This window comes from Aethalodelphis obliquidens, unplaced genomic scaffold (genome assembly GCF_003676395.1).
Source record: "Aethalodelphis obliquidens isolate GAN/ISIS:26980383/991018 unplaced genomic scaffold, ASM367639v1 scaffold21, whole genome shotgun sequence".
Lineage (NCBI taxonomy): Eukaryota > Metazoa > Chordata > Mammalia > Artiodactyla > Delphinidae > Aethalodelphis > Aethalodelphis obliquidens.
The window spans coordinates 23,529,624-23,557,199 of NW_020837965.1; the positions used below are offsets into that span (position 1 = coordinate 23,529,624).

The 27,576-nt window shown below is 43.7% G+C and overlaps 1 protein-coding gene across 3 annotated transcripts in view; it reads left to right on the plus strand.

Annotated features, from left to right (window-relative positions):
- EML1 (EMAP like 1) overlaps nt 1-27,576 on the plus strand; it is a 143,332-nt gene that overhangs the window by 77,317 nt on the left and 38,439 nt on the right. For all 3 annotated transcript variants that reach the window (XM_027120555.1, XM_027120556.1, XM_027120557.1), the window contains 4 exons: nt 10,247-10,381; nt 23,088-23,116; nt 26,435-26,564; nt 27,142-27,291. In XM_027120555.1, coding sequence (XP_026976356.1) covers nt 10,247-10,381; nt 23,088-23,116; nt 26,435-26,564; nt 27,142-27,291 — 444 coding nt within the window. The remainder of the gene's footprint in view (nt 1-10,246; nt 10,382-23,087; nt 23,117-26,434; nt 26,565-27,141; nt 27,292-27,576) is intronic.

Sequence of the window (27,576 nt, forward strand, 5' to 3'; positions counted from 1 at the left end):
CTTTAGCTGCAGCATGCCGACTCTTAGTTGCAGCATGCAGGATCTAGCTCCCCCACCAGGGATCGAACCCGGGCCCCCTGCACAGGGAACATGGAGTCTTACCCACTGGACCACCAGGGAAGTCCCAGGATTTTCTTCTTTTTTAAGTCTATATAACATTCCATTGTGTGTATATACCACCTTTTCTTTTTTTTGTTTTTTTTTTGCGGTACACGGGCCTCTCACTGTTGTGGCCTCTCCCGTTGCGGAGCACAGGCTCCGGACGCGCAGGCTCAGCGGCCATGGCTCACAGGCCCAGCCGCTCCACGGCATGTGGGATCTTCCCGGACCGGGGCACGAACCCGTGTCCCCTGCATCGGCAGGCGGACTCTCAACCACTGCGCCACCAGGGAAGCCCAGTATACCACCTTTTCTTTATCCATTCATGTCAATGGATGTTAGTGTTTCTTCTACCTCTTGGCTATTGTGAATAATGCTGCAATCAACATAGGTGTGCAGATATCTCTTTGAGATCCTGCTTTGAATTCTTTTGGATATATACTCAGAAGTGGGATTGCTGAGTCATATGGTAATTCTATTTTTAATTTTTTGAGGAACCTCCATAATGTTTTCCATAATGACTGCACCATTTTACATTCCCACTAACAGTGCACAAGGGTTCCAATTTCTCCTCATCCTTGCCCACATTTGTTATTTTCTGTTCTTGATAGTGGCCATTCTAATGGGTGTGAGGTGATATCTCATTATGGTTTTCGTTTGCATTTCTCTTATTATTAGTGATGTTGAGCATCTTTTTCATATGCTTGTTGGCAACTTGTATATATCTTTTGGAAACTTTTCTATTCAATTCCTTTTCCCATTTTTAATTGGGTTATTCATTTTTTTGTTGTTGAATTGTAGGAGTTCCTTATATATTCTGGATATTAATCCCTTACCAGATACATGATTCACAAATATTTTCTCCTATTCCATACATTGCTTTCTCACTCTATTGATAGTTTCCTTTGCACAGAAGTTTTTAAGTTTGATGCAGTCCCATTTGTTTATTTTTACATTTGGTGTCATATCCAAGAAGTAATTGCTGAATCCAATGTCCTAAAGCTTTCCCCCTATGTTTTCTTCCAGGAGTTTCATAGTTCTAGGTCTTTAACACATTTCAAGTTAATTTTTGTATGTAGCATAAGGTAAGGGTCCAACTTCATTCTTTTGCATGTGGATGTCCAGTTTTCCCTACACCATTTGTTGATGAAACTGACTTTCCCCCTTGTGTAGTATTGGCACCCTTGCTGAAAATCATTTGCCCATACATGCAAGGGATTATTTCTGGGCTCTCTATCCTGTTCCATTGGCCTATATTATCTGTCTTTATTCCAGTGCCACACTGTCTTGATTACTGTTACTTTGTAGTATATTTTGAAATCAGGAAATGTGAGTCCTCCAATTTTGTTCTTCTTTTTCAAGATTGTTTTGGCTATTCGGGGTCCCTTTAGATTCCATATGAATTTTAGGATTTTTTTTTTCTATTTCTACAAAAAATGCCATTGGTATTTTGATAGGGATTGCATTGAATCTGTAAATCACTTTGGGTAGTTGTAGACATTTTAACATATTAAGTCTTCCAATCCCACAAAAATAGGATGACTTTCCATTTCTTTGTATCTTCTTTGATTTCTTTCAGCAGTGTTTTGTAGTTTTCTGTCTACAAGTCTTTCACCTCTTTGGTTAAGTTTATTCCTAAGTAGTTTGTACTTTTTGATGCTATAATAAATGAGGTTATTTTCTGAATTTCCTTTTCAGATTGGTCATTGTTAGTGCATAGAAATACAACTGATTTCTGTGTTTTGGTTTTTGTATCCTGCAACTTTGGTGAAATTATTAGTTTCAACATTTTTTTGTGTGGAATCTTTAGGGTTTTCCCTAAGATCATGTCATCTGCAAACAGAGATCGTTTTACTTCTTCCTTTCCAACATGGATGCCTTTTATTTTTTTACATGTCTTATTGCTCTGGCTAGGACTTCCAGTACTGTGTTCAATAGTGATAAGACTGAGTATCGTTGCCTTATTCCTGACCTTAGGAGAAAAGCTTTCACTGTTGAGTGTTTCACCATTGAGTATGTGTTCACTGTGGGCATTTCATATATGGTTTTTACTATGTTGAGGTAGTTTTCTTCTATTCCTAGTTTGAGTGTTTTTATCATGAGGGGTGTTGAGTTTTGTCAGGTGCTTTTTCTGCATCAATTTAGATGATCATGTGGTTTTTGTCTTTCATTCTCTTAATGTGATGTACAATATTATATCAATTTTCTTATGTTGAACCATCCTTGCATTACAGGTGTAAATCCCACTTGGTCATGGTGTATAATCCTTTTAATGTGCTGTTAAATTCAGTTTGGTAGTATTTTGTTGATTTCCGCATCATTATTTATCAGAGTTATTGGCGTGTATTTTTTCTTGTTGCGTCTTTTTTTTTTTTTTTTTTGGCATCTGAATAATGCTGGCCTCCTAGAATGAGATTGGATGTGCCCCCACTGCCCCTTTAGTCTTTAGAAGAGTTTGAGGAGGATTGCTATTAGTTCTTTAAATGTTTGGTAGAACTCTGGAGTCATGCCATCTGGTCCTGGGCTTTGCTTTGTTGGGAGGGTTTTGATTACTGCTTCAATCTCCTTACTAGTTATAGGTCTATTCAGAGTTTTCAATACTTCATGATTCAGTCTTGATAGGCTGTATGTTTCTAAGAATTTATTCATTTCTTCTAGTTTATTCAGTTTGTTGGCATGCATTTATTCATTGTAGTCTCTTATAATCCTTTTTATTTCTGTGACATCAGTTGTAATAGTCCCTCTTTAGTTTCTGATTTTAGTTATTTGAGTCTTCTCTCTTTTTCTCAGTTTAATGGAGGATTTGGCAATTTTATTGATCTTTTCAAAAATCAACTCTTGATTTCACTGATTTTTTTTCTATTGTTTTTCTTTTCTCCATTTTGTTTATCTCTACTGTAATCTTTGTTATTACCTTCCCTCTGCTAACTTTTAGCTTTATTTGTTCTTGGTTTTTTCTGTTTCCTTGAGGTATAAAGTTAAGTTGTTGATTTCAGATCTTTCTTCTTTTTAATGTAAGTGTTTCCACAGCTGTAAACTTCCCTCTTGGCGCTGCCTTCTCTGCATCCCACAAGTTTCAGAATGTTTTGTTTTTGTTTTCATTTGTCTCTCGATACTTTCAAAATTCTCTCGCGATTCCTTCTTTAACTCATTGGCTGTTTAAAAGCGAGTTGTTGAATTTCAAGACTGACTTTTTGAAGTAGCAAGTAGTTAATGAAAAAATGAGATTCTTTTTCTTTATTCTTAAAGAAAATACACTTTTTAAATTTATATCTCTTTATATATTTGGCATTTAAGTAAAAGGAAAATTTTTTTTCAGAGCAAAAAATCATAAACGTAAAATTTGAAATGTAGATACAATTTCCAGCTTTCAGTTCCTTTCATGAGAGCATATGTCAAGCATTCTTGCACTTTGATTTTGTGGAAGGCTCTGTTTGATCCAAAGTAACTTTGATGTAGTACAATAATATCCTTCACTTAATAGACTGTTTATGGTTTTCTTAGACCTTGCAGGATTAATTGGCACAACTGTTAAGAATCCCTGGCAAATTGTGTTTTGAGTTCTAGTATTTGAAACATCGATTCAGGGTAGGATAAGGCTGGGGGATGGGATTTATGCAGATGACTACAGGAGTGAGGCTCTGCTGAAGAATCTAATTGATACTTTCCCACAGGATGTGAAAAAGACAAAGAGCCCTAATGGTGCTTCGGGCCCTCTTTAAATCAGTGATGATGATAGAAATTATCTTTTAATAATAAAAGTGTACTAAGCATCAGGCTTTTAATACCATTATCACTGATCCTCAGAACAACCTTCCAAGGTAGATATTATTATCCCTGTTTTGCCAGTGGGTAAACTGACGCTCAAAGAAGTGAAGTAACTTGCCTGGGATCAAGTGAGTAGAGAACCTGGGCTCCAACGCAGGTCTGTCTGGATCCAGAGCTCACAATCCTTTCACTGTGATAGGCTGCTTCTTGCAAAGATTTCCAGGTCAGCGCTTACATCTACTCATAAAAAAATGCTTGATATAATTGCTCTTTGGAAACCATCCCTTTTGTGTTCCCCATCCTGTCTGGGTGATGCTCTTTAGAAACTGATGTTCTGAGATGCCCCTGAGGGTGCTGACAGGAGTAGCAGGCAGGGGCGAGGGTGACTGAGCAGAGATTGGCAGCAAGTTGCAACTCTGAGAGACAGAATTGCCCATTCATATGGGGCTGCAGGGCCTGAACTCCCATTACAGGACCAGGCCCCTTGCTGTGAGCAGAAGCCTGGGTCCTCTGCCCCCCGTTTCAGCCATGTATGAAGGAGCTCACGGACAGTGCTTGCCCTCAGCAATATTATCTTAGAAGGAAAGGATGGTGGCGGGGGAAGATAGTCGGTAGCCATCATATTTTATATATATGTGTATGTGCGTGTGCGTGTGTGTGTGTGTGTGTGTGTGTGTGTTAGCATTTAAACAATAACCTTCCTTCTAGAAATGTTCTTAGGCCTTTGTAGACTTTTCTTTTTAATTTACAAAATAATCAGTTTTATTCATTTGATAAGCTCATGTCCAGCAGCCAACTAGAAATACATGGTTTTCTAGATTGTCTGAGACTCTTGGTGTTTCGGCGTAAAGCATAGTGATTCATTTATTTTGTTCCTCTGCCTTTTGTGGGCTTCGGTGGATGTGAATTCCCATCTGTCTGGAAGTTGGAAACCCAAACAGTGGCACATAATAATTACTCTGTGACGAAGTTCCTATAGATCTCTCCTTAGAGAATTTTGAAATCCGCCTGTTAGGATTAAAACAACCTCCGAGCCATTTCAGATACATTTATAATCATGTAGGAATTTGTCTGTAATCAGAGTTCCAAATTAACCAAGCTGGGGCATCTCTGGTGTGTGGATGGGTATATGTTTGTTTTCTTTTCTCTGGGGTTTTTTCAGCTTAGTACTAAAGAACAAAATCCCCTTTGGAAATTGTCCAGCACCCAGGGGTTGTGCTTTGTGTTGCCAATTAAGACTTCCATTGGGGGCGTGATTTGGAATCCTTGGGAAAAGCTTTGTTTCCATTAGTGAAAGGAGAAAAGGCAGAAAATCCGGGGAAGACATTGTAGGGTCATACCTTCCTCGGTGGGGATGCTGGAGCTGACAATAGAATAACATTTCCACTGGCTCAAAACAATCACTCATTCTTTCCACTCCTAAGTAGAGCTTTACAATAGAGCAAAGCTGTGAGAAGAGAGATCGAAAGAACAAAACTGGTACAAAAAGAGAGCATTATTTTTAAAATGCTCTGCTCCAGTTGGAAGGTAGGATGGTACATATCTATGGCTTTCAAACAAACAGCTGATAGTCCTTTAGAAAAATAGTTGCACTCATTAGAAATAACAGCATTTGTAAAAGTACCAAAGTCAGTGCCGGGTACTTACATGATTTAAATCTGCTTTGTTTTTTTTTTTTTTTTCTAATATACTCTTTATCATTGAGATCCATTGAAATGTATGTGTTAAATTCAGGTTTTGAGTGTGATCTCTGTAACAAGCTAGAAATGGGAGTTGATGCTGTTGAACAGAGGAAGGTGAATTGGTACTTATTCTCTTATCAGAAGTGTTGCAATTCCCCCCTCTGGGCTCAGGTAGTTGGCTTCAGATGATAGAAAAAAAACTTATTTTGGTCTGTCAAATTCTCTAAGGCCACCAGCCTTCTTAGGAAATGCCTTGGTTTTTGCTACAAAGATGTCTTTAGACAAAGATAAGAGTATTTCCTAATTACTGAAGTTGCGTGACCTCAATCTGTCACAATTACCTCACCCCTTGCAGGACAAAAACCAGGTTAGTCCTGGTCCCATGTTGATTTGCCAGTGCTCAGCGTAGAGCCCAGTATAAATTGATTCCAAATGAGTATTTGTTGAGTAGATAATCGTTTTAATCTAGCGTTAATCCCTCCGGCTGTCATGGCAAATGACCTCATCAGAAAATCTCGGGTCACGAGTACAAGCTTCCCCTCAGATTAGTATTTTCTTTCTTTCTTTCCTTTTTATTTACTTATTCATTTATTTATTTATAAATAGGACCCGGCTGTGCCGGGTCTTCGTTACAGCATGCGGGATCTTTTAGTTGCGGCATGCGGGATCTAGTTTCCTGACCAGAGATTGAACCCGGGCCCCCTGCGTTGGGAGCGCAGAGGCTTCCACCGGACCACCAGGGAAGTCCCAGTATTTTTTTCAGTTGTAAAAGTTTGAGATCTTTTCTGCAAAATTTTGGAAAACCAATTCTTGGTTTTAAATCACATAATGAAAGAAAGATGCTGTGGTAACTTACTACATTTAGCGTTATTATCTAACCATAAGAAGAAAGATGGCCATTTTCCCTCTGTTCTCCCTTTGCAGAGATTTTATTTTGTCTAAAATTTAGTTTAAATAGGCAAAAACCATTGAATGCAACTGTAGTGTAAGGCAAAGAACCATTGTATTTTCAGAACTTTGGGTTTGAGAGCGGAGGTTGAGAGCAGAAGGGAAGAGAAATGATGGTATCTGCATTTCTACCCCAAAAATGCTTGCCTTAAGCAGTAAAAAATTGTGCTGTGTTATTATACAGTCTTTCACAAGCTAGGACTTCTACCACTTTCAAAATAAAGCACATGATTTCTCACTTGCTGTCCAGAGGGAGCATAACTTCTTTGATATTCCCTGCTGGTTGTTGAAGGAGGCTTCTCTCAGTGAGTATACAGTATTACTTCTTCTGGCCGCCCTTGTTCCTGCAGATGTCTTGTCTTCAAGCTCTATTTTCTGTCCTTCACTCTGAGTCCTAGTAAATCCTCTTTAATTCATGAGAGCTCTTGGCTCTCAAAAGGAAATTTCTTGTTTTTTCTACGTATACAACAATAGTAGATTTTTTTAAAAGCTGAACATTTTAATGCAAATGCGTGAATGACAAATATCTTGAAGGAGCCGGATGGATTATATCCAAGTCTGTATATGCAAACCAAAATGTTTTCCCATTTTAATGTGCGGTGTATTCTGTAATTTATTGAAGTTTACCAAAATATTTTTCCTCGCTTTTATTATTGCAGTCGTGTTTATTCTGCTTTGTTTCCGTGCCTCTCACACGTAGATTAAACAGGTCTGTGAGTCTTCTCAGTGCATGCAGACTGAACAGTTCCACACCCAGGTGAGGAGTACTTAGACTTACTTTGTAACCCTCACTAATGCTTTGGTAGTTCTACCACCCTTTTAGTGCAGTAGCTTAGAGGGCCTTCTCCGATGCCTGCCATTGATCAAGGCTTAAATCATATAACTGTATTAATTATTGACCTTTATTGGACTTTTAGACGTCCAACATCTCTGTTCAACAGGTCCTCAAAACTAACGTACCTCGGTGTTTCATAAATTGCAGGCGGTCTTTATTTTATTTATTTATTTTTTGGCCATGCCGCACAGCTTGTGGGATCTTAGTTCCCTGAGCAGGGATCAAACGCGGGCCCTCTGCAGTGAAAGCGAGGAGTCCTAACCACTGGCCCACCAGGGAATTCCCTAGGTGGCCTTAACTAGGAGGCCCAGTAGAGAGCAAGGGGTCAAGTAACCTCAGACGTGTTGCTTTGTATCCCTGAAGCTGTCGCCTCATCTGGAGAATGAGGACAATGATACTTTTGCAGGGGATGTGAGGTTTAAATTAAATGATTCATATAAAACGCGAAGCTCTTAATACATGCGAACCGTTGCTGCCCATGGTTCCATCACTGATCTCCCCTCTTAACTCTTCCAGCCACCAGGTTGAGTGTTGATTATTAGAAAATCGATTAACGTTTGCTATCATTGATTAATAGTCATGGCTTTCCAGCTCTTTAAGGGTGTTTTATACAAGCCTTTAAAATGCCATGAACTTACCCTGAACTCCCACAAGGACACTATGGAGGTGCCGCTCAGGGCTGCCAGCTGCTGGGGCAGTGCGCCTGAGAGCCTCGGCGGGCCAGATGCTTAGCAGAGAGAGCTCCCGCAACGTGAAATTAGCTTGGTGTTTTTCGTCACTGGAAGATCTTGAACTTTAAACGTAAAGGTTTCTGTAATTTTTAGACTTCAATCCTAAATTTCAGAGATGTAACGCTCTCCTAAGATCTGTAATTTCCTTGTCCTCAAATTGAGAGTTCTAAAAATTCACATTTTGACCTTAAGGCACACCCGTGCAGATCCCAGCTGTGAGATCCCGGGGCTGTCAATTCAGAGTTTCCTCAGTGACCAAAAAGACTACGCAGAAAGTGTCTTCAGATCATCATGATTATGGTCATTTTATTTATGTTCATTCACTCAGGGAGCGAGATGGCTTTTCAAAAGCCGATATACACCGTGCAGTTTTTGAAAACGTGCTAAGAGATTATTTACTGACCGATCGGAAGTTACAGAGGAAACAGGACTTAAAGTTGGCCCAAAGGAAGGCAGAGATGAGGAGGAAAAAGAGAATGAAGGGAAGACAGCAGAGCATCCCGTGTGCAAGGCTCTTGCACATTCTGTGTTATTTAATTGTGAGAAAGGAGGGCTTTGGAATCCAGCCCAGGGGCAGTAGTCTCACTGTCTCAAGCTTCTCAGCTCCTGCCTGTGTCCTCCGGATTGAAATTCAGGTCCGTCTCCACCCTCCCCTGACTGGAGCCCCTGAGGCTTCATCATCATCGCCGAGGTCCCCCTCCTGCATCCACAACCCCAGCACCTTAACTGTCCTCTGGGGGTTCTTCCTCCCCAGTCCCTCGGGGTTTATCTGCTACCCGAGATTCCTGTGGCAGTTCCTCAACCAACGTCTTATAAAGTCACTCTTTGCCGGGGAGGTTCTCTCCGTTCTCATCTTCTCTCCTTCCCGGCGTGGAGATTTCCTCCGCATCCGTGGTTCAGTGACCCCCCAGTTGACAGTGCCAATCCCAAGCCACCTCCTGGGTCGCAGACTTGGCGGTATCGCCCACCTGCACCTTGACTCTGTGCATGCAGACCAGACCTCCCCCCGCAGCCCCACCCGGGAGCCGCACCACCATCCACTCTCGTCCTTCTTTCTTCCTCACGGAGCAGGTGCTAAATTATAGCATCACATGCCTCTGCCTGCGACAGGGTCAGGGTGACACTACCATTGATCGTTTCATTTATTTCACCCTTTCATTTAATTAATCTTTATCAAGCTTCTATACTAGGCTCTGCAAAGAATATAAGAATGATAAATGAGATGGGATCTCGGGAAACATATGGCTTAATGATGAAGATAAAAAAAAACAAACAAAGAAACTTTACAGGGCTGCCTGTAACACACTTCCGGGCTCCAAGAGCAAACCATCAACCCACAGCCCCTGCCCTGGCTAACTGACCCCTCACGCCTGTGAATTACCTGTGCGTGTGGTATCCCTTTTCCTAGGACAGGATCTTCCCTACTGTGTCATTGTAACACGTCCAAGCCGTTCATTTTCTGTCTCCCAGAAATTCACAGTCTTCAGGAAGTCTTCCCCAGACATCCCTCGCCAGGCTTCCAACCACTCTAGTCCCTCTGTTTATTCAGAAGGAAGTAAGCACTTGCATGGGCACCACCTCTAAACACAGGCATCCTATAGAGAGTGGAATGTCTTTGTCCCACGTACGCCTTTAGACCAGAGTTCTTCCTTATCAGCACTGTTGACGTTTGGGGGTGGATCACACTTTGTCGCAGGGCTGTCCTGGGCATTATAGGGTGTTTAGCAGCACCCCTGGCCTCTATGCATTAGGTGTAGCGGCCCTCCCCCTGCCCCCGTTGTGACAAGCAAAAGTGTCTCCAGACATTGTCAGATGTCCCTGGGGGGCAGAGTCACCCCTGGTTGAGCACCGCTGGTCTAGACTGAAAACTGCACAAGGGCGGGGTCACCTCCCACTAGGCCCCTGGAGAGTTCTCACGGTATTGTTGGGAATCTTACCTTTCAAATTCCTCTATGACCTTGAACTACACTGATTGCCGCAGTTACAAAGGCAATGAGGAGAGGCATTGATCTCAAGTGACATTCTGAAAAGTTTTTTGATCTCTATAGTTAGGAATTTCAAACCACTCTATCTTTTAAATATCCACATGGAAATAGAATGTTCTATGTATATATCTTCACACTCAGCAATAAAATAAAATCACTCCGTGAAGGATTTCATTGTCATTTACTTTGTACTTTTAGTACCATCAAGAGGACCAGCTCTTCCGAACGGGTATCTCCTGGTGGTCGAAGGGAAAGCTATGGGGATTCCAAAGGAAACCGGAATCGCACGGGATCCACCAGCAGTTCTTCTAGTGGCAAAAAGAACAGTGAAAGGTAAGGGGCGTCTTACTTCTGGTTCCTGCGGTTCAGATATTGTGTGGCCTCTTTTCCCAGAGGTGAATCAGAAGACCCCCTAATACGCACACAAGCTGTGAGCCCTCCATGCCCCATACTCCTTCTCCTGACGTCACTGTGGGCGCTCATCAAACAGCTGCGGGTCACAGCTCACACCACTTATCATCCAAGTAGAAAATTACAACTTGAACTCTCAGGGCTCCTATTCAGACAGAAGTCGTTTCTGAGAATGTGCTTAGTACCAACTCCATGGAATTTGAGAACCTGTTCTGAATTTCCACACGGAGCACTTCATATTTCTAATACTCTCTGCTGCCATTTTAAAATTAATTTTAGTGGCTTGTTTGTGAACAGTATTTTCTGCGACAGACTGGGTGAAAAGTTGTAATTTTATGATTTGTCGGAAACTGTTTTTAATATTGACCTAACACCAGAACTAGGAACTATTTTCTTTCTGGTTTCATGAAACATGCTTTGAGTTTTTTCTTTGAGGTTGGTTTATAATGGATTATGATAGCTCCCTGTTAATAGTAACATTTTATTAGTGAAAGCTAATTTGGGGCATTTTAAGAGCTTGCTTTTTTTTGTTTTTTGTTTTTGCGGTACGCGGGCCTCTCACTGCTGTGGCCTCTCCCGCTGCGGAGCACAGGCTCCGGACGCGCAGGCTCAGCGGCCACGGCTCACGGGCCCAGCCGCTCCGCGGCATGTGGGATCTTCCCAGACCGGGGCACGAACCCGTGTCCCCTGCATCGGCAGGCGGACTCTCAACCACTGTGCCACCAGGGAAGCCCTGAGAGCTTGTTTTATGTTTAAGAATGTATTGTGTATTTGAGATCAGTTTCTCTGTCTCTGTATATATCCACTCAATGTACTTTATTCTCTCTTTTTAAACATTGTGCTTTAATTCTATTCTCTCTATTGAGCAAGGCTTAGGAAGGAATTTCAGCTTCACAGGCTAACCATGTTTTGTTTTGTTTTTTTCCAAATGTTCGTGTAAGGAGAAGGCTTAGTCATAAAGCAGTGGACTCCAACCCACAGGCTGAAAAATTTCCAAGCTTGTAAGTCCATTCTGATTCAGTCCTGTAAAGGAAGCTTAAACCCTTTTTCAGTTTTATTCCTAAAAGATATGTTTCGTAGAAAGAGATACAGGGGCCTCTCCTATCTCTAGCAGGTCAAGTCCACAGTCCATTAACAATCTCAAAACCACTAACCTGGGGTTGTCTTCTAATTTAGACTATTAATAGGACTTCTTATCAGAAGATTATGCTAATTGGGTGATAATACCTTGGAAATAAGGCCAAGTAGTTACAATGGTAGCAGAGCGTGAGTGAGAGATGCAGGGTGGCCTTTAGGCTTCTCTGAATTCAGCGTAAGCTTGGAAGTTGACCTGAGATGTCTAGATCTTGGCAGTTCTTAAAAACCTGGCTTCTTCTCTGCACATCTGATTTGTATTAAGAATTTCCAAAAAGAATCTGCATTGTGCAAACTCCAGATCTGTTGTATCTTTTAAATCCTATGGCTTTGCTAAGTGTGCTGGGTAAACATTTCCATGAAAGATATTTACAAAGGGTTTTTTTTTTTTTGGTTTTTTTGTTTTTTAATGCTACCGTAGGAAATTTTGATTTGGAAATGAGGGACTGGGAAAATTTACTAATCATTTTATAAAAATAATTCAGGCAACTAAACACGTCCATTTAAGCATAAATTCTTCGTCTCATTAGAGCCCAGGAATAGTAGTTGAGGCCCACGTAGCACTGAACTGGTTGAGTTGCACCTAAGGAGCTTCAGAGAGAAAGTTCCTGCCTTCTCGTAGGTCATTGCTGGTACCGACAGACACCTTTAGGGGCCCATGGGAATGATGGCAGCAGGAACTCCGACAGAAGGAAGAAGTAGCTGAGAAGCAATAGAGGTGAAGGTCAAGCTGGTTCTTCTGTTGCTGCCTGCCCATTTCTCTTCATCTTTCCTTTCCATCCCCATATGAAGAGCCCTACTCTTGGGCTACCTTGACCTTGTACCGAATCAGAGCTGGAGTCTAATGGACCAATGCCCAGTCCCCATGGCTTAAAGCAGGCAAAGAAAGGGATAGAGAGGTGGCCTCGATGCAATTCCCCTTTTAAACATGATCCTCGGTGGTCTAAGACAGTGTGACCTCTTCTGCATCACACACAAGTATTTGTCCATGGTGCCAGGATGCTGTCTTACGTTGTTCATGGTTCCAGAAAGCTGTCTTGCATTTTAACACATTGTCCATGTTTGGTTACTATAAACAGCAAGATGTAATGGAAAGGACACATGCTCTGGAGTAAAAGGGAGATCTGGGTTTGTAAGTGAATTTGGCCAGTTAACTTCTCTGAGCCTCAGTTTTCCCCCTCTGTGAAAAAGGGATTTTATACCTAATTCCCTTCAATCTTGTCAGAGAGCTAACTGGGTAGGAAAACACCCATCGTAGCACTTGGCACTCAGTAATGGCAGCTGTTATAAATTGAGACCTGTGCAGAGTAGAAGAAAATAATTCATGAGGCTTTCCAAAATTCTGAACTTCATTTCCTCGTTGGTAAGATGAAGGTGGTGGATGACATCTGAAATTATTAGTCTATTTTTGGTCTAACACATATTAACTTACATTCACAGGACACAGTCCTATGAGTGCAACCTGGATTTTGGCAAAATGTAAAATTGGTTGGGGAGAAATAAAGTATTATACAGTCATCCCAGGTTGTCCGAGGGGGAATGGTTCCAGGATCCCACCCCCATACCAAGGACAGACGCTCAAGTCCTTTAGCCCGTGGGTTCTGCACCCACAGATTCAACCAGCCGTGGATTTCTACGATTGTGGGTGTTTAATTCCGCAGATGCAGAACCTGCGGATGCAGAGGACCGACCATGTATTCTCATGGTTGTTACTGTCACATCAGAATGAGCTGGTGTGCAGGCCCCGAACTTCACAGGAAAGCTTATCAGAATGTGAGTGAGTGAGGTGTAGCTTTGGGTCTGTCCTGATTTGCAGAAGCAAGTCCTTCACGCAGGGCAGTGCTTTAACTTGTGTCAATGGCAGGCTGTCGGCTGTAACGCTCACAGTGACCACGCACCACACACAGCGCTGGCTCCAGTGCACCTGGCACTTCTGTGAAAATTAGGAGGCTCCTTTCAACATTTATGTTCCTCAGTAATAATAATTACACTCCCTATAAACTGTACAGATCTTACTGTCCAACATAAAATACCAGTGTTTTTGATGTCCTAAGCATTCCCGTTTTCCAAGATACATTAATTTAGTTAATAATAATCATGTGTTCTGTGTTCATAGAAACTGTTATTCCTGAGAGTGTCACTTTTCGTGCTCCTGTATCTCCTTTTCTTTGGAAATGGCCGTGAGAGTCAACAGTTTCTCTTGTGACATTGTAGACTTTTATCTTAGCATAGTTAACATTTTAAAATATTTTGCTTGCAATGAGCCACAGAATTTTAACAGCCCTTATTAATCTTTGTACCGACAAAACTTTCATAAGAACAAAAGCAATATATGGCAATGTAATATTCACTTTATATGTTATTGATTGTAAGTGAATATTAACAGTTATACCGTGATTTGTGTCATAAGGAAGTATTTATTAAATTTAAATAGGGAATCGCCAATAACATTCTGATAAACAACCTGTACTATCTAATGTCGCCAGTAGACTAATCCAAGAGAGATTTTTTAAAATTTTTTTTTAAAAAATGTTTTATATCAGACAGAAAAACAACTACTGTTTGTAATGCATAGTTTATGTTAGATGTTGCTAGACTGATAAAATGTTTCAATTATCCAACTGGTTCCTCCTTTGTAATTCTGACTGGAATAGCATATATCAACTTTGTAAGCAAGACACTTTGTTTCCATCAAAAAGTTGTTGCAGTATGAGCTGATTTTGTTAGAACAAGAAGTGTTTCAGCCATCTGCTGGAAACCTTGTAACACACAAATAAACTGCCCATCTTTGGAGTAAACAAATATGAAGAAAGCTTCAAAATTATGAAGACGTCTGCCACATAAAAGTGTTCCCTTAGATCCCCTTCTGTGTTGTGCAACTGGCTGCTTTATCCAGGCCGTGAAGTTCAGAACCCTAAGCGGAACTCTCAGCTCCATCCTTCTTTAAGCTCTAGCGTTCAATGAGGCAGTCTTGTTTTTTTTAATTATTTTATTTAAGTAGAGTTGATTTACAATGTTGTGTTAGTTTCTGCTGTACAGCCAAGTGGTTCCGTTATATATATAATATATATAATTATAATAATATAGTATGTATATTCTTTTCTATTATGGTTTATTACAGGGTATTGAATATAGTTCCCTGTGCTATACAGTAGGTCCTTGTTGGTTATCCATTCTATATACAATAGTTTGTATCTGCTAATCCCAAACTCCCAATCCATCCCTACCTGCCCCCGCCCCCCCGCCCGCCACCCCCGGCAACCACAAGTCTGTTCTCTATGTCTGTGAGTCTGTTTCTGTTTCATGGATAAGTTCATTTATGTCATAGTTTAGATTCCACATATAAGTGATATCATATGGTATTTGTCTTTCTCTGTCTGACTTCACTCAGTATGATGATCTCTAGGTCCATCCGTATTGCTGCAAATGGCATTATTTCATTCTTTTTTATGCTGAGTAATATTCCATTACACACACACACACACACACATTTTCTTTATCCATTCATCTGTCGATGGGCATTCAGGTTGCTTCCACATCTTGGCTATTGTAAACAGTGCTGCTGTGAACATAGGGGGTGCATGTATCTTTTCGAATTATAGTTTTGTCCAGATATATGCCCAGGAGTGGAATGGCTGGATCATATGGCAACTCTATTTTTAGTTTTTTGAGGAACCTCCATACTGTTCTCCATAGTGGCTGCACCAATTTACATTCCCACCAACAATGCAGGAGGGTTCCCTTTTCTGCACACCAATGAGGCAGTCTTTTGATTGACACCTCAGGATCCTCAAGGCTCAGCATCGCTTTTCTTTTCCTTTCGCATCACTGATGGTGGAATGTAAATCTTAATCTTCAGCCTGGGTTCAAGGTCCTTCATCTACTGGCTCCTCACCCTGTCTTGTACCCTGATATCCACAGCTTCCAACACTGGCTCTTACTTTCCCCCAGCAAGATTTATTTTCCTTTTTGTAGTAATCTATTTATTACACAAGTAAACATGTGTTTTAGGAAATCCAAATGTGCAAAACAGAGGAAAGGAAAATCCCCTGTTATCTCAGCACTCAGAGAACTCACAGCTACCATTTTATTGTGTCTCAGCACTCAGAGAACTCACAGCTACCATTTTATTGTGTTTCCGTCCAGACTTTATTTCTAGGGTGTTGCATGTGTGTAGGGTATAATTTTTACATAAAGAATATTCTTCTGCATACATTTTGTAACCCTCTTTTTCATTTGCTGTATGAGCGTGTCTTTGTGTCAGGAAATATACTCTTACAACGTTATTTCAGATGTGGATCATTATTTATCTAGGCGAATGCACTTTTGTTGGGCGTTTGGATACCAACAAGGCTTTTCTAGTCCTGTCAGACCAGCCCAACATCTAGAACAATGCCCAGCATACAGTGGGTACCCAATAAACATTTGTTGAACAACTCGTTTTACCCCAATCAATATAACAAAACGAGTGTAGACGGATGGGGCATTATAGCCATAACCAAATTTTAATCCCAGCTCTGCCACTTTTGTTGTGTGACTGTGAACTAGTTGCTTAACCTCTTTGGGGTTTCCCTCAGCACCAGTAAAAACTAATACCTACCTCTCAGGGCTGTTGTGCGGATTAAACAAGATGGTGTGCGTAGCGTGGGGCTGGCCGACGTTGGTGCTCCATAGATGGTGTGAGTACTGATATTTGCCTTCTCCCTCCCAGAGTCGGAGCTGATGTTTGTACACCTTTGCTCACCCCACTCCCCAATCTTGAGTGCCTCTCTTTTCTTTTTTTGCGGTACGCGGGCCTCTCACTGTTGTGGCCTCTCCCGTTGCGGAGCACAGGCTCCGGACGCGCAGGCTCCGCGGGCATGGCTCACGGGCCCAGCCACTCTGCGGCATGTGGGATCTTCCCGGACCGGGGCACGAACCCGTGTCCCCTGCATCGGCAGGCGGACTCTCAACCACTGCGCCACCAGGGAAGCCCTTGAGTGCCTCTCTTTATTGGGACATTCCAGAATTCTCCAACTCCCATTTCTGATCTCACCCCAACCTGAAAAGGGAGGAATCAGAAATTCTGAAGATTTCTCTCACCTTACTCATACCCTTTCCCAGCACTGTTTGACTCACTGAGCACCTACCATGTTCAGGACAGAGCGTAAGGCTTGGCGGGAAGTGGGAAGGAAAAGCCCACGAAGACTCATCCTCTCAACAAATACGAATGACACCCACAACTGAAGAGGGCCAATGTCCTTCATTTCCAAAGGTCACAACACACACCAGCGAGGGAAAGGACAGTTAGCTCAATCGGGAAGTGGGTAAAAGGTTTGAACAGAGACAGTTCGCTGAGAAAGAAATACGAGTAGCCAAGTAACTAAGGAAAAGATATTCAAACTCAGTCTTCATTAAAGAAACCCAAATGAAAGTAAGAAGATAGCATATGTAGAAAAATCTTTTTTTTTTTTTTTTTTTTGGCGGTACGCGGGCCTCTCACTGTTGTGGCCTCTCCTATTGCGGAGCACAGGCTCCGGACACGCGGGCTCAGAGGCCATGGCTCACGGGCCCAGCCGCTCCGCAGCACGTGGGATCTTCCCGGACCGGGGCACGAACCCGTGTGCCCTGCATCGGCAGGCGGACTCTCAACCACTGCGCCACCAGGGAAGCCCCTAGAAAAATCTTTTTGTTGTAGTATTAGAAAATCAAACAGATACCAAAACCAAACAAATGCAGAGCTTGATGAATTACACTTTTTAACACTTAGTAAGTGGAGGTTTGTCCCTTGTCCTAAGTGGCATATGTATGTGTCTGGAAACTTGGCAGGAGGAGAACTCCAGCTAATCCTCCAGGATGCCCCTTTCTCTGGGAAGCCTGCCTGAGCGCCCTCATCTGAGTTAGCTGCCTTCCAGATTGCTTTGTTCCTGCCCATTAACTTTATCTGTAACTGTAACTCCTCCCTCCCCACCCCCCAGGGGCTTCCCACACATTCCGCCCCCCCCACCCCCGCCCCCTTAAGCTTTGGGAGGGCAGAGCTGTGTCATTTTTTCTTCTTTATATTCCTAGCACTTTGCACAGTTCTGGCACACAGTAAGTGCTCAGTAAACATTCGCTGAATGAATGAAAGGATGTTACCTATATACTGTACTTAGATTTTAAAACCATAGTCATTTAAGAACTATGCAAACAGCACCACCTATTGGTAGATGATTTTAACACTACATTTTGGATTCCGAAACGTTGGAAATTAGGTGATTTAAATGAATCTTTTTTTTTTTTTCAAATGAAAAGATTGTTTCACTCTTTAAGCCAAGGGGTCATTTAGTTTTTAACAAATGTTAAAATAATAAGTGCTGGTATGGTATTCTTTATTTTGTTTTAGTTTTGAGGCTATTAGGTGAAGAGCTCAAAAGTACGTACATGTATTGATAGGTTATTGTCAGTGAAATTAGGAGGAAGAGGGAAGTAATATTAATTAATAACCGTGTGTTAGATACTTTGTCACATGTTATATACGATCCTGCCAGTACCCTATGCCTCACAGTGGTTTTAGTCCCATTTTTGTAGATGAAAGAATCTAAAGTTTATTGAGGTAAAATGATTTGCCCAAATAAAACACGAATCCAACTGCCTTCAAAATCTGTGCTCCTGGGACTTCCCTGGTGGTGCAGTGGGTAAGGCTCCACGCTTCCAGTGCAGGGGGCCTGGGTTTGATCCCTGGTCAGGGAACTAGATCCCACATGCTGCAACTAAGAGTTCACATGCCACAACTAAGGAGCCCGCCTGCCACAACTAAGGAGGCCTGGAGCCGCAACTAAGGAGCCCGCCTGCTGCAACTAAGGAGCCCACGTGCTGCAATTAAGGAGCCCGCGAGCCTCAACTAAGACCCAGTGCAACCAAAAAACAAAAAACCCTGTGCTCCTTCTGCCACGTTAAACTGGAAGTATTGGTTGGAAATGTCTATGAAGCAGTAGTTTTTGTCCCCAGTAGCAACTTCTAAATATTTTAAATAGATGGTTCCTGAATGACCCTACTTGGAGTTAACAGCTGCTTACTTAAGGGCAATTTATAAAAAGAATCATTATTTACGTAGCAGAGTATCTTGACTCCCAGCAGGGATCACATTTCATCAAGTGAAGTCATTTTCAGAAGGAGTCATGGTATGTATGCCGAGAGGTACCATTTTTGTAGATGAATAAGTTGCAGGGAAAAAACATGTTTGACTTTGGAACGGTCTCCTCCTCGATCAGGCCTTATTAATCATTTTGTAAAGCAAGTATCTCTGCTCGGAAGCATTTGGCCACTGTCAGTCTGCCCTAATTCCCGTCTCCAGAGCTCCCTGTTACATGCGTCACCCATGTGTCGGAGACCGGCTTTCAGGACCTTGGGGTAAATTAGTAACAGATACGAATGTGCTAAGCGCAGATCCCACCGCAGAGGAGCAGTGCAGGGAATACTCGTTGCATCTGAGTCTGAACGAGTTCCTGGCTGGACTCTCCCCCTTACAAACACCCAGCCCACAGTGAGTCATCTGAATGATATCAGATGAAGGGGAAACAGCCACTTTTGACAGTCCCGGCAACCAGAGTCCACAGTGAACGTTTTCAGGGATAACATGTGACTTAGGTGATTATAGCTGCTTCGTGGTGTGAGCTCACAGCTCCGGGTGGGAGTTTTTCTTTGGGCCAACTGTCTGGTTTCCTCCTACTGCCTCTAGATCCAGCTACTGGTCTGGTGAAGGCTCCAGGCTTCCTCACATCCTCCGTGACCCCCAGGTACTGCTTCTAGTTAGGAGAGTCTCCCGAACCTTCCAGCTTTAGGGAGCGTACAGCCAAGCTCTTTCAGCAAATCTCCTTCCTGCCAAAAACAGAGCAGTAAAAAGACCCGCACTGGATTGCACCGTGGTTCATTTTGGAGATATTGGGCCCAGCAGCCTGAGGCCGGAATAGCCAAGAGACGAGGGTTTGCTTGCCAGAAGGGAAATCCTTTCTCTCCTCTGGGCTTCCTTCAGTCCTGGGCTTCAGGGTGGGGAACATCTGCGCTGACTCCACACTCGGACAGGGATGGATGGAGCCTTGTTCTGGTCCCAGAGTTTATTCACTCTCCCCCCGCCCCCAGGAACCGCACCCTGGCGGCAGAGGCAGTGCCAAGTCCCCCACTTCAGTTTTCCATTTAGCCCATTTAAGGAATGGGTGCCCAGGGACAAATTACACCACACCTTGAGAGGCAGTCGTCTCCCGTTCCAAGTGAGTCCACAACCCGAGCGTGTTTCCAGTGTGCTGGGTCTGAAGGGCCCACCCACTCTCAGCTCTATTGACGGTGAGTACAAGATCGGACAGGTGATCGGCGCACGGCTGCCATTCACTGATTTTGACCTGGGGCCACGGCATCTTTAACTTTGGATACTCGTCATCACATGTTCTGTGGGTTTGCCCTTCTATCAATAGTTGGGAAGATTTATTGTCATTTTATAGGTTTGTATTTATAAGACGTGCATGCGTGAGTTGGAATAGCACCTTTTCCCAGGCTTCTTGCCTTTCAGGAGGGTGGTATGTGGGCAGGAATCGTGGGTTCTAAAGTAAGTATAGTATATCTTTCTATAAAAATTGAACTTTCTAAAATAACGAAGCCTAGCGATAGTATGTTTTCTAAATACTATACCTGTATACCCAAAAGGTAAGGCATAGTTTAGAGCAAGGTGTAAAGAACTATGAGAACTTCAGTGCCTGGTACCTCTCAGTGACCTTTAGCTGTTAACACTTAGCTGCCTTTTTCTGGTCTTTTAACTGATCTTTCATCCATCTTCTTCAACATCAAAATTCCACCGGCTTCCCTATATTTGAAGTTCAAATTCCCCTATGGATGTTCTCTTTCTAAGAGGAACATAATCTGTAATTGCTCTTTTCTATCTCTAGGGAGGGTTCCAGATTGCTTATGTCTGTTTCATGGACTTGGCATCTTTCTGCTTTTGTGATCAAAGTCATGATGGAAAAATAACATTCCTGTCTTCTAATTCCCTGCCTGGCTTACCTAACCAGTAGGTTTGCTTTGTAGTCTTCTGTTTTAGCTTTTCCTCTTGTGTCCTTGCCCTGCCTGTGAATCTAGTAAGATATAAAAGTTGCAGTTAAGACTTAACGCTTCTGCTTAGAAAATCACAAGAGTGTCACTCCCCCCAACAACGAGAACAAGCCAGGTGATCCCGCCGTGGAGCCGAGGTCACCGAGTGATATGACGAACTCCAGCTACAAAAGTGACAAGCCCCTCTTAGGAGGGACTGCCCTGGCCGCCGTGATCTTTGGCAGAGCTGCAGGAGAGGAGGAATGGTTGTAAGAAGAAAGGAGCTGACAGCTTGTAGAATCCCGAGAGGCCGAGTGGTGTAGAACTCTCGGGAGCCCCAGGCACAAAGGGAACCTTCACACACACGTACCCCTTTTCCACAGACCTTCGGTGAGCTTGTGACAGAGCCTGGGAGCAGGACAGGAGTTCTGAAGCCACCCTTTCTGAGCCCAGGCATGGCACCTGCCGAGGGCCCAGCCCGAGGGCCGGGAGGGATGCTCCACACTGGGCCTTGTGTGGGTACCACCCCGAAGGAGGGACGAAGATGCTGAGAGGGGGCCCTGGAGGGGCTGCATGCCGTGATGGCGCAGTAAAGACTGAGGACTGACCGGGAGGACAGCGAGAAACGCCAGGCGCCAGGAAGTACCGGCTACCTCGGGGGAGGTGGGGGGCAGCAGGGCCGTCGGGACAGCCCCCAGCCCCCCCGGCCAGATGCACACCCACGGGGCCAGCTGGGATCAGAGGCAGGGAGGGCTCCAGACCTTACCAGCTTCCAGGCAGCAGCTGAAGACCGTTACAGGCCCCGGGACGTGGTCGTGAACAAAGATCTCTGCCCTCCTGCGCTTCTGGGGAGAGACAGATTAATACAGATAAAGCCAGGCGGGGCGTGGTGAGCAGGACCGAGGAGGCCACAGAGTGGAGCATCGAAGAAGGCCTCTCGGGGCGGCTCTGAGCACACGCCCGGCCGTGCGCTCTCCAGGGGGGTGGGAAGCTGGGGTCCACACCGGGCTTGGGAGCTGCTGGCCCAGTCTCGGGACAGCAGGGACAGAGTGTCTGGAAGTCTGTGACTGAGGGGAGAGACAGGAGGATGAGATCCTAAAAATGTCGGAGTCCACAGAGGTTGTTTTGGGCCTTCAGGGCTGATGGAAGTTAGGCTTTTGTGTTAAATGGTGTGCGGGGCCTGCAGAGTACTATTTTCAGTGACCAGTGGTTCGCATGCAGAAATCTCAGCCCATAGCAGATCCACCTACTTGAAACACAGTAAACCACTCTTAAAGCATCAGTAAAGAGTTTCCCGCCATATACTCATAAAATTATCTGAAAATCAAGGCCATTAATAAATAATATCATTTATTACATCATGGGATTAGGGGTAGTTTTTACTGGTGGTGTTTCTCAATGTATTTCAAGTTTAAAATGAAGGAGAAAAGTAACATTAGGACCGTATCTGCTCCAGTATGTGTTTTTCAACATGTACGCACAAAAAGTGTAGGCGCCTCTGCAGGCTTACAGTTCTCCCAGCCCTCTCTGCGACGGGTTTCGTTTATTTACTGTGTCTTTTCCACATCTTAAAGCGGGAGGTACTCTGGTGGGGTAGGGGTACCTTGGAAGACGGCATAGACATCGGAGTCTCACAGGCTTGCCTTCAAGCAGTGGCTCTGTGTTTGAACGGGACGCACTTCCTGCCGTGCTTGGGAGTCCCTTCCCTTGTCTGGCACGAGGTGACAGTCTTCCCACAGGCGGCTGTCAGGTTGTCACGGGGAGGGCTGTGCCCTCCTGCACTTGGGGGGACTCCCCATGCAGGCTCGTCCTGTGGGAGGATTGCCCCTAGGGATGACCTCAGTCTCTGGTGGTGTGAACCTGAACACGGTGGGGTTCTGGTTTCCCAGGTGCAGTCATGGGGGGTCTCGGCCTGGCCAAGGCCCACAGTGGGGATCCCCACATGTCCCAGGATGTGGCCACACCCTGACATGCCTTATTCTTCCCTCTCTCCCACCCCTTCATCTTCCCCCCGCCCACCCCGTACCCATCCCTGCTGGGAGCTGGACGCTAAAAGCTCTCTCCCCAAAGCCCCTGTGACAGGAGTTTGCTAGTTTTAAGTAAGTTCTTCAAATAATCTGCCAGAAGAGCGTGGAGAAGGAAAACAAACCTTTCTACACATTTAGGCAGGGCTGTTCCCGTCGTGATGAGCCACATGTTTTCCGTCTCCAAACCTTTATCTGCTCTCATAAAAAGCACATCTTTGGTGGTAAAGTCGGGATCGTCGTCTCTGGCCCCTGGTTTTGGACACTTCTGCTTACGTTCCTCCTCTTTGCAGTTACATGGTTTTGTTTTTCTTTTTAACAGCATCCGTGCGACAAACTGCGGCAGCTAGTGGGGTGTGGGGTCTTCTGTGAATGAGACCAGCCACCCCCCCAGCCTCCCTTTACACACTGGTTTGGTTTTATCTCCACAGCAAACCCAAGGAGCCGGTCTTCAGCGCAGGTAAGGCTGATTGAATGTTGGTGCGGGCGTCCCTCAGTCACCTCAGGACCTGAGGGGCGATAAGAAGTAGTTATTCAGGGGCAGCTGGGACGGGCAGAACATGGGGGTCCATGTGGCAGGACTGGGGGCTGAGCGCTCACTGTCAGCCTGTACCTGGGGGTCTGATGGCTCACGTCATACAGAGACCACCCAGAAAATGGTCATAAAGACTAAACCCTTTGCTCACCCCCTTTAAACCGATTCAAGATACATCAGTAAGGAGGAAGAGTGAGATGCCATTATACTGAAACAAAAGTTCTAGGTTAAAAGACTCCTGTTGCTTTGTTATCTCTTCCTTAGTAATGGGGCTCCCCCCCCCCCATCATCAACATTTACATTTCTCTGAAGGGGAAAGTTTCTGATGCATCCAGTTATAACTTTGTCTAAAAGCAACTTTTTTTTTCTTTTTCTGCCTTTGATTTCCTAAACTGCAAACTAATAGTTCATATATATCTTTCTATATGTCTTTTCTAACACATTTTATAATAAGGGAGCTGCTATTTTGAGAATAGTAACCTTATTTGAAAGTGTGTTTAAAAACGCAAAATCATTGACAAGTGTGCAACGGGTTAAATAAATTCATTTAATTTTCCAAGGTTTTCCCCCCTTAAGTGCACAATTGAAACATGAAAGTCGGACTTTCCTATTTATGCGCATGTGCTTCAGTATTCATTTCGTTTTCAAGAAGCATGAAATGACTCACTGAAAATGTAATCGCCCTAAGCCTGCAGAGCTAGGTCTGGAGTGCACTTGTCAGAATCCCCGAAATGTGTCCAGGTTTTTCTAGCAGGGGGCCGGGAGCCTCCCGGCCTGAGGGCTCGGGAGTGCTCCCGGGCAGGCCAGTCACTCTTGCAGTGCCCCATCATCTCTTTACCCAGCACTTCTGTCTCTGTCTCCGAAATCACAAGGGAAACGCCGGGTGACACACTGCAAAGGTAGGCGGCATTTCTGAAACCTCATAGCTCTCTGAGCAAAGCCGTGACCCAGGCTGCAGAAACTCTTTTCATACAGGCCAACAGATAGTCTCCTTGTATGAAAATGTTTTTGTGATGCAAAGCACTTTGATTCGTTGGAAGTTAAAAGCATTCCTGAGCATTTACTGGGGTGGGTTTTAATGAGTAGCTGTAAATTGGATCTTGATGGATTATTGGCTGATTATAGGAACTCTTTTTAAAATCTGTGTGAACCTTAAGAGAGCTATAGGGCAACCCCTGGATGCCCCACTGTTTGAAACCTGCACTGCTGCTGGCCGCTCCCTCTAGCACCTTTGGGTTTGGTGGGTGTGTGCTGTTATCCTAGTATGCCTGAAAAAAAAAAACCCCAAAAAACAAAAAAAAAACCATTGCTTTCCCTTGCTGCGCTTTTCATTTCAGTTGTAGAATGTCTGACTTACCAGTACAAAACAGTGCCAAGGCTAACTCCAGTGCTTTTTTGCCCAGTCCGGTGATGTAGAACTGCCCAGTGAGCAAACCTCCATCATAAGGACTTTACCAGCACATAACAACCATATACTCAAGTAGATGTGTCACTTACGTTGATCATATGCAGCCCTACTAGGCTTCTTGTGTGTGCTGTGGGATGGCATTATAGTCCCTTTATTCGGAATCTGCATTCCGTGATTCCCCTTACAAAGAGAATTAACGGAATCGCTTGTCACTTAAGCTGTCACACCCACCCCTCCTTGTCCCCCCCTTCGATCGGTCTGCTGGGTGCTTTTAGGGTCTGCAGCTGAGGTAGCCACACTGTCTGATGAGCTGAGACTTGGGTGAGGGATTAAGGAAGGGAAGAGGTCAGCTGAGGCGAGCATGGGTAGAGGCACAGAGTGGTGTGCAGGTGGCAGAGAGAGAGAAGGTTCCACGGGGTGGGGGGTAGCTGTGGCCAGTGAGGTCACGTACGGGAATAGCAGGGCAGGGCAGTTAGAGCTTTGGGTCCAGCAGGTAAGAGAGTGGGAGAAGGATTCTGAATCCATTGTGGGCCTTGACAGGTTTGGCAGCAGCATCTAGGATGACCGGGGCGGGGGGCGGGGTGATGAGAAGGCCTGCAGTGCCGTGGGCCTCAGATGGGCTAGTCCCAGCGGAGCTGGGGAGGCGGATCACAGAACAGCAGCTGGCACGCTGTGTGCAGGAGTGAAGAGTGTATCGCATGCATTTATGACCTGACTTGCACGCACACCATAACATAAAAGTGGGATGGCCTCTCAACTTCCAGGCAATGTTGCATGTGGCATTGTTTGCAAATCCTTAGGAATAAGACTTACAAAACTAATTTGTAAATGTGGTACTTACGGCACTATAATTACTTTATGACTTCCTCAGCAATTTCCTCTCTGCGGAGGATTTTTCTGTTGAGTGATGTACAGATATCCGTGGTCCCAACTGCCCAATTTAAATGCCATTAAGACCCAGTCCTTTGATCTGCAGTGAAGCATCAGAATGCAGTGAGTTCTGAATCAGAACAGAATTCATCAAGAGCTCACAAGACATTTTCTTTGGTCTTATTATATCCTGAAAACTGTAGCCAGAAAACCCGAAGTCGTTTCTTTTTAAAAGTCCAGGAGTTGCCCCTTGTCCATATGTTATTGGGTTTTACTTTCATTCCTATCATTTATCAAAACATCATAAGTTATTTTGTTATTAAAAATGTTTGTTTAGGAAAGGTTTATTTCCCAGTTTCTCTCTCTAATGGGTCTTTTGTTCTCTGGTTTCCTATTTCTAGCTTTTCTTTGAGCATTTTCCTCCTGCATGCATCCTGGCATGTACTTCTGCTGATTTTGTGTTCTTTACACTTGAAAGAAGTGTCCAGTGTAACAGATACATAAGGACACATTTTTACGTTGCGCTGTAACACACCAATTTAAATATTGAAAGATATTTTATGAATTTTGATACTGACATTGTATATACATTGAACTCAATAAAGAATTTAAGTGGATTTCTTGTGTTAGTTGTAATTTTTGGGGGGGGTGGCATTTTTCCCCCTCCTGATGATGAAACGTAAGCACTAAAATCTCTCATGGAAAATAATTGTGGGAATCCAGTTCTTTCCTGCCTTTTACAATTTCTTACATTACTTAAGTAAGCAGAATGTCAAAGGCGAGCAAGATGAAAAATTTTGTTTCAAACCGTTTGTGTTTTAGGTAGTTTTCCCTAGGACTTTAACCAGAAAGGACATAAAGGGCAAAGTTTCTGCTTTCCCATTGAAAGGCTAGAGAAAATATAACCTTTTTTCAGGTACGCTGGGCACTGAGGTATCCTACTGACCTCTTTGTTCTTTTCATAGAAGAAGGATATGTAAAAATGTTTCTTCGTGGACGCCCCGTTACCATGCACATGCCCAAAGATCAAGTGGATTCTTACAGCTTGGAAGCAAAAGTAGAACTACCAACGAAGAGACTTAAGCTGGAATGGGTGTATCCTTTATTCATTGATTAAGTCTTACACGAAGTAATCAGTCGATGAACGCTTTTATCGAAATTCAGCTGTAGAAAATCATGTCACTAAACCATGCTGGCACAAAGTTTTTAAACCCAAAGAAAGAAAGAGGGATACCCTGGAAGGAAAGACTAGCATTGCCCCCTCAGCCAGTAGGGACTTGGCTAACCTTGGGGCCTAACTTCAAGTTAACACCGACTAATTAAAGAAGGAACATGAGGATGAACCCAGGACTAAATGAAGGAAATACAGTATATGGCTTATATTAAATGGACATGTAGCACAGGTAGAATACACTTTCCAAAAAAGAAAACGAAAAAGCTCCCACAAAATCAAAGCCACAAAAATCTGAGTCAGCCGTGTGACTAGCGTTCTTGAAATAAAGCTGCTGGAGCCTTCATAGTATGAGATTTGGGAACATGAACGAGCTTCCAAGAAGAAAAAAATGAAAGACAAGAAAATAGAGCCCGTGAAAGAGTTGGGTTTTTATTTTATTTTACTTTATTTTTTACTTTTAAAAAACATATTTTTTATTTTGTCTTGACGTACACGAAGCTATGGGTACAGGGGTCGAGACTGTCGTAACAACCTGTACTTGCTTCCAACGGGCGAGACCGTGTATTTCATCGCATCCGTGGTCGTGCTGTACAATGTGGAGGAGCAGCTTCAGCGGCATTACACGGGCCATAATGATGACGTGAAGTGGTGAGTCCTCAAAACTGGGATTCCTCTGACACCTGTGGGAAGGGCATTGGCAGAAAGGGTTCAGTGATGGGATATAACTAAAGAGAAAGAAAGGGATCTGAGAAAATGGGATCTTTGGGGAAAACTCTTCTTTGTGTTCTGGGTAGCCTACTCTCTAAGACACCTTTTTAGTTTTCTATCCTTATAACACATCATCTTAACCAACCGTGTTACCTAAACAAATAGCTCTAACAGACCCCTATCTGGAGGCCTTCTCGTGCTAACGGCTTCTAATTTGGGTCTTTA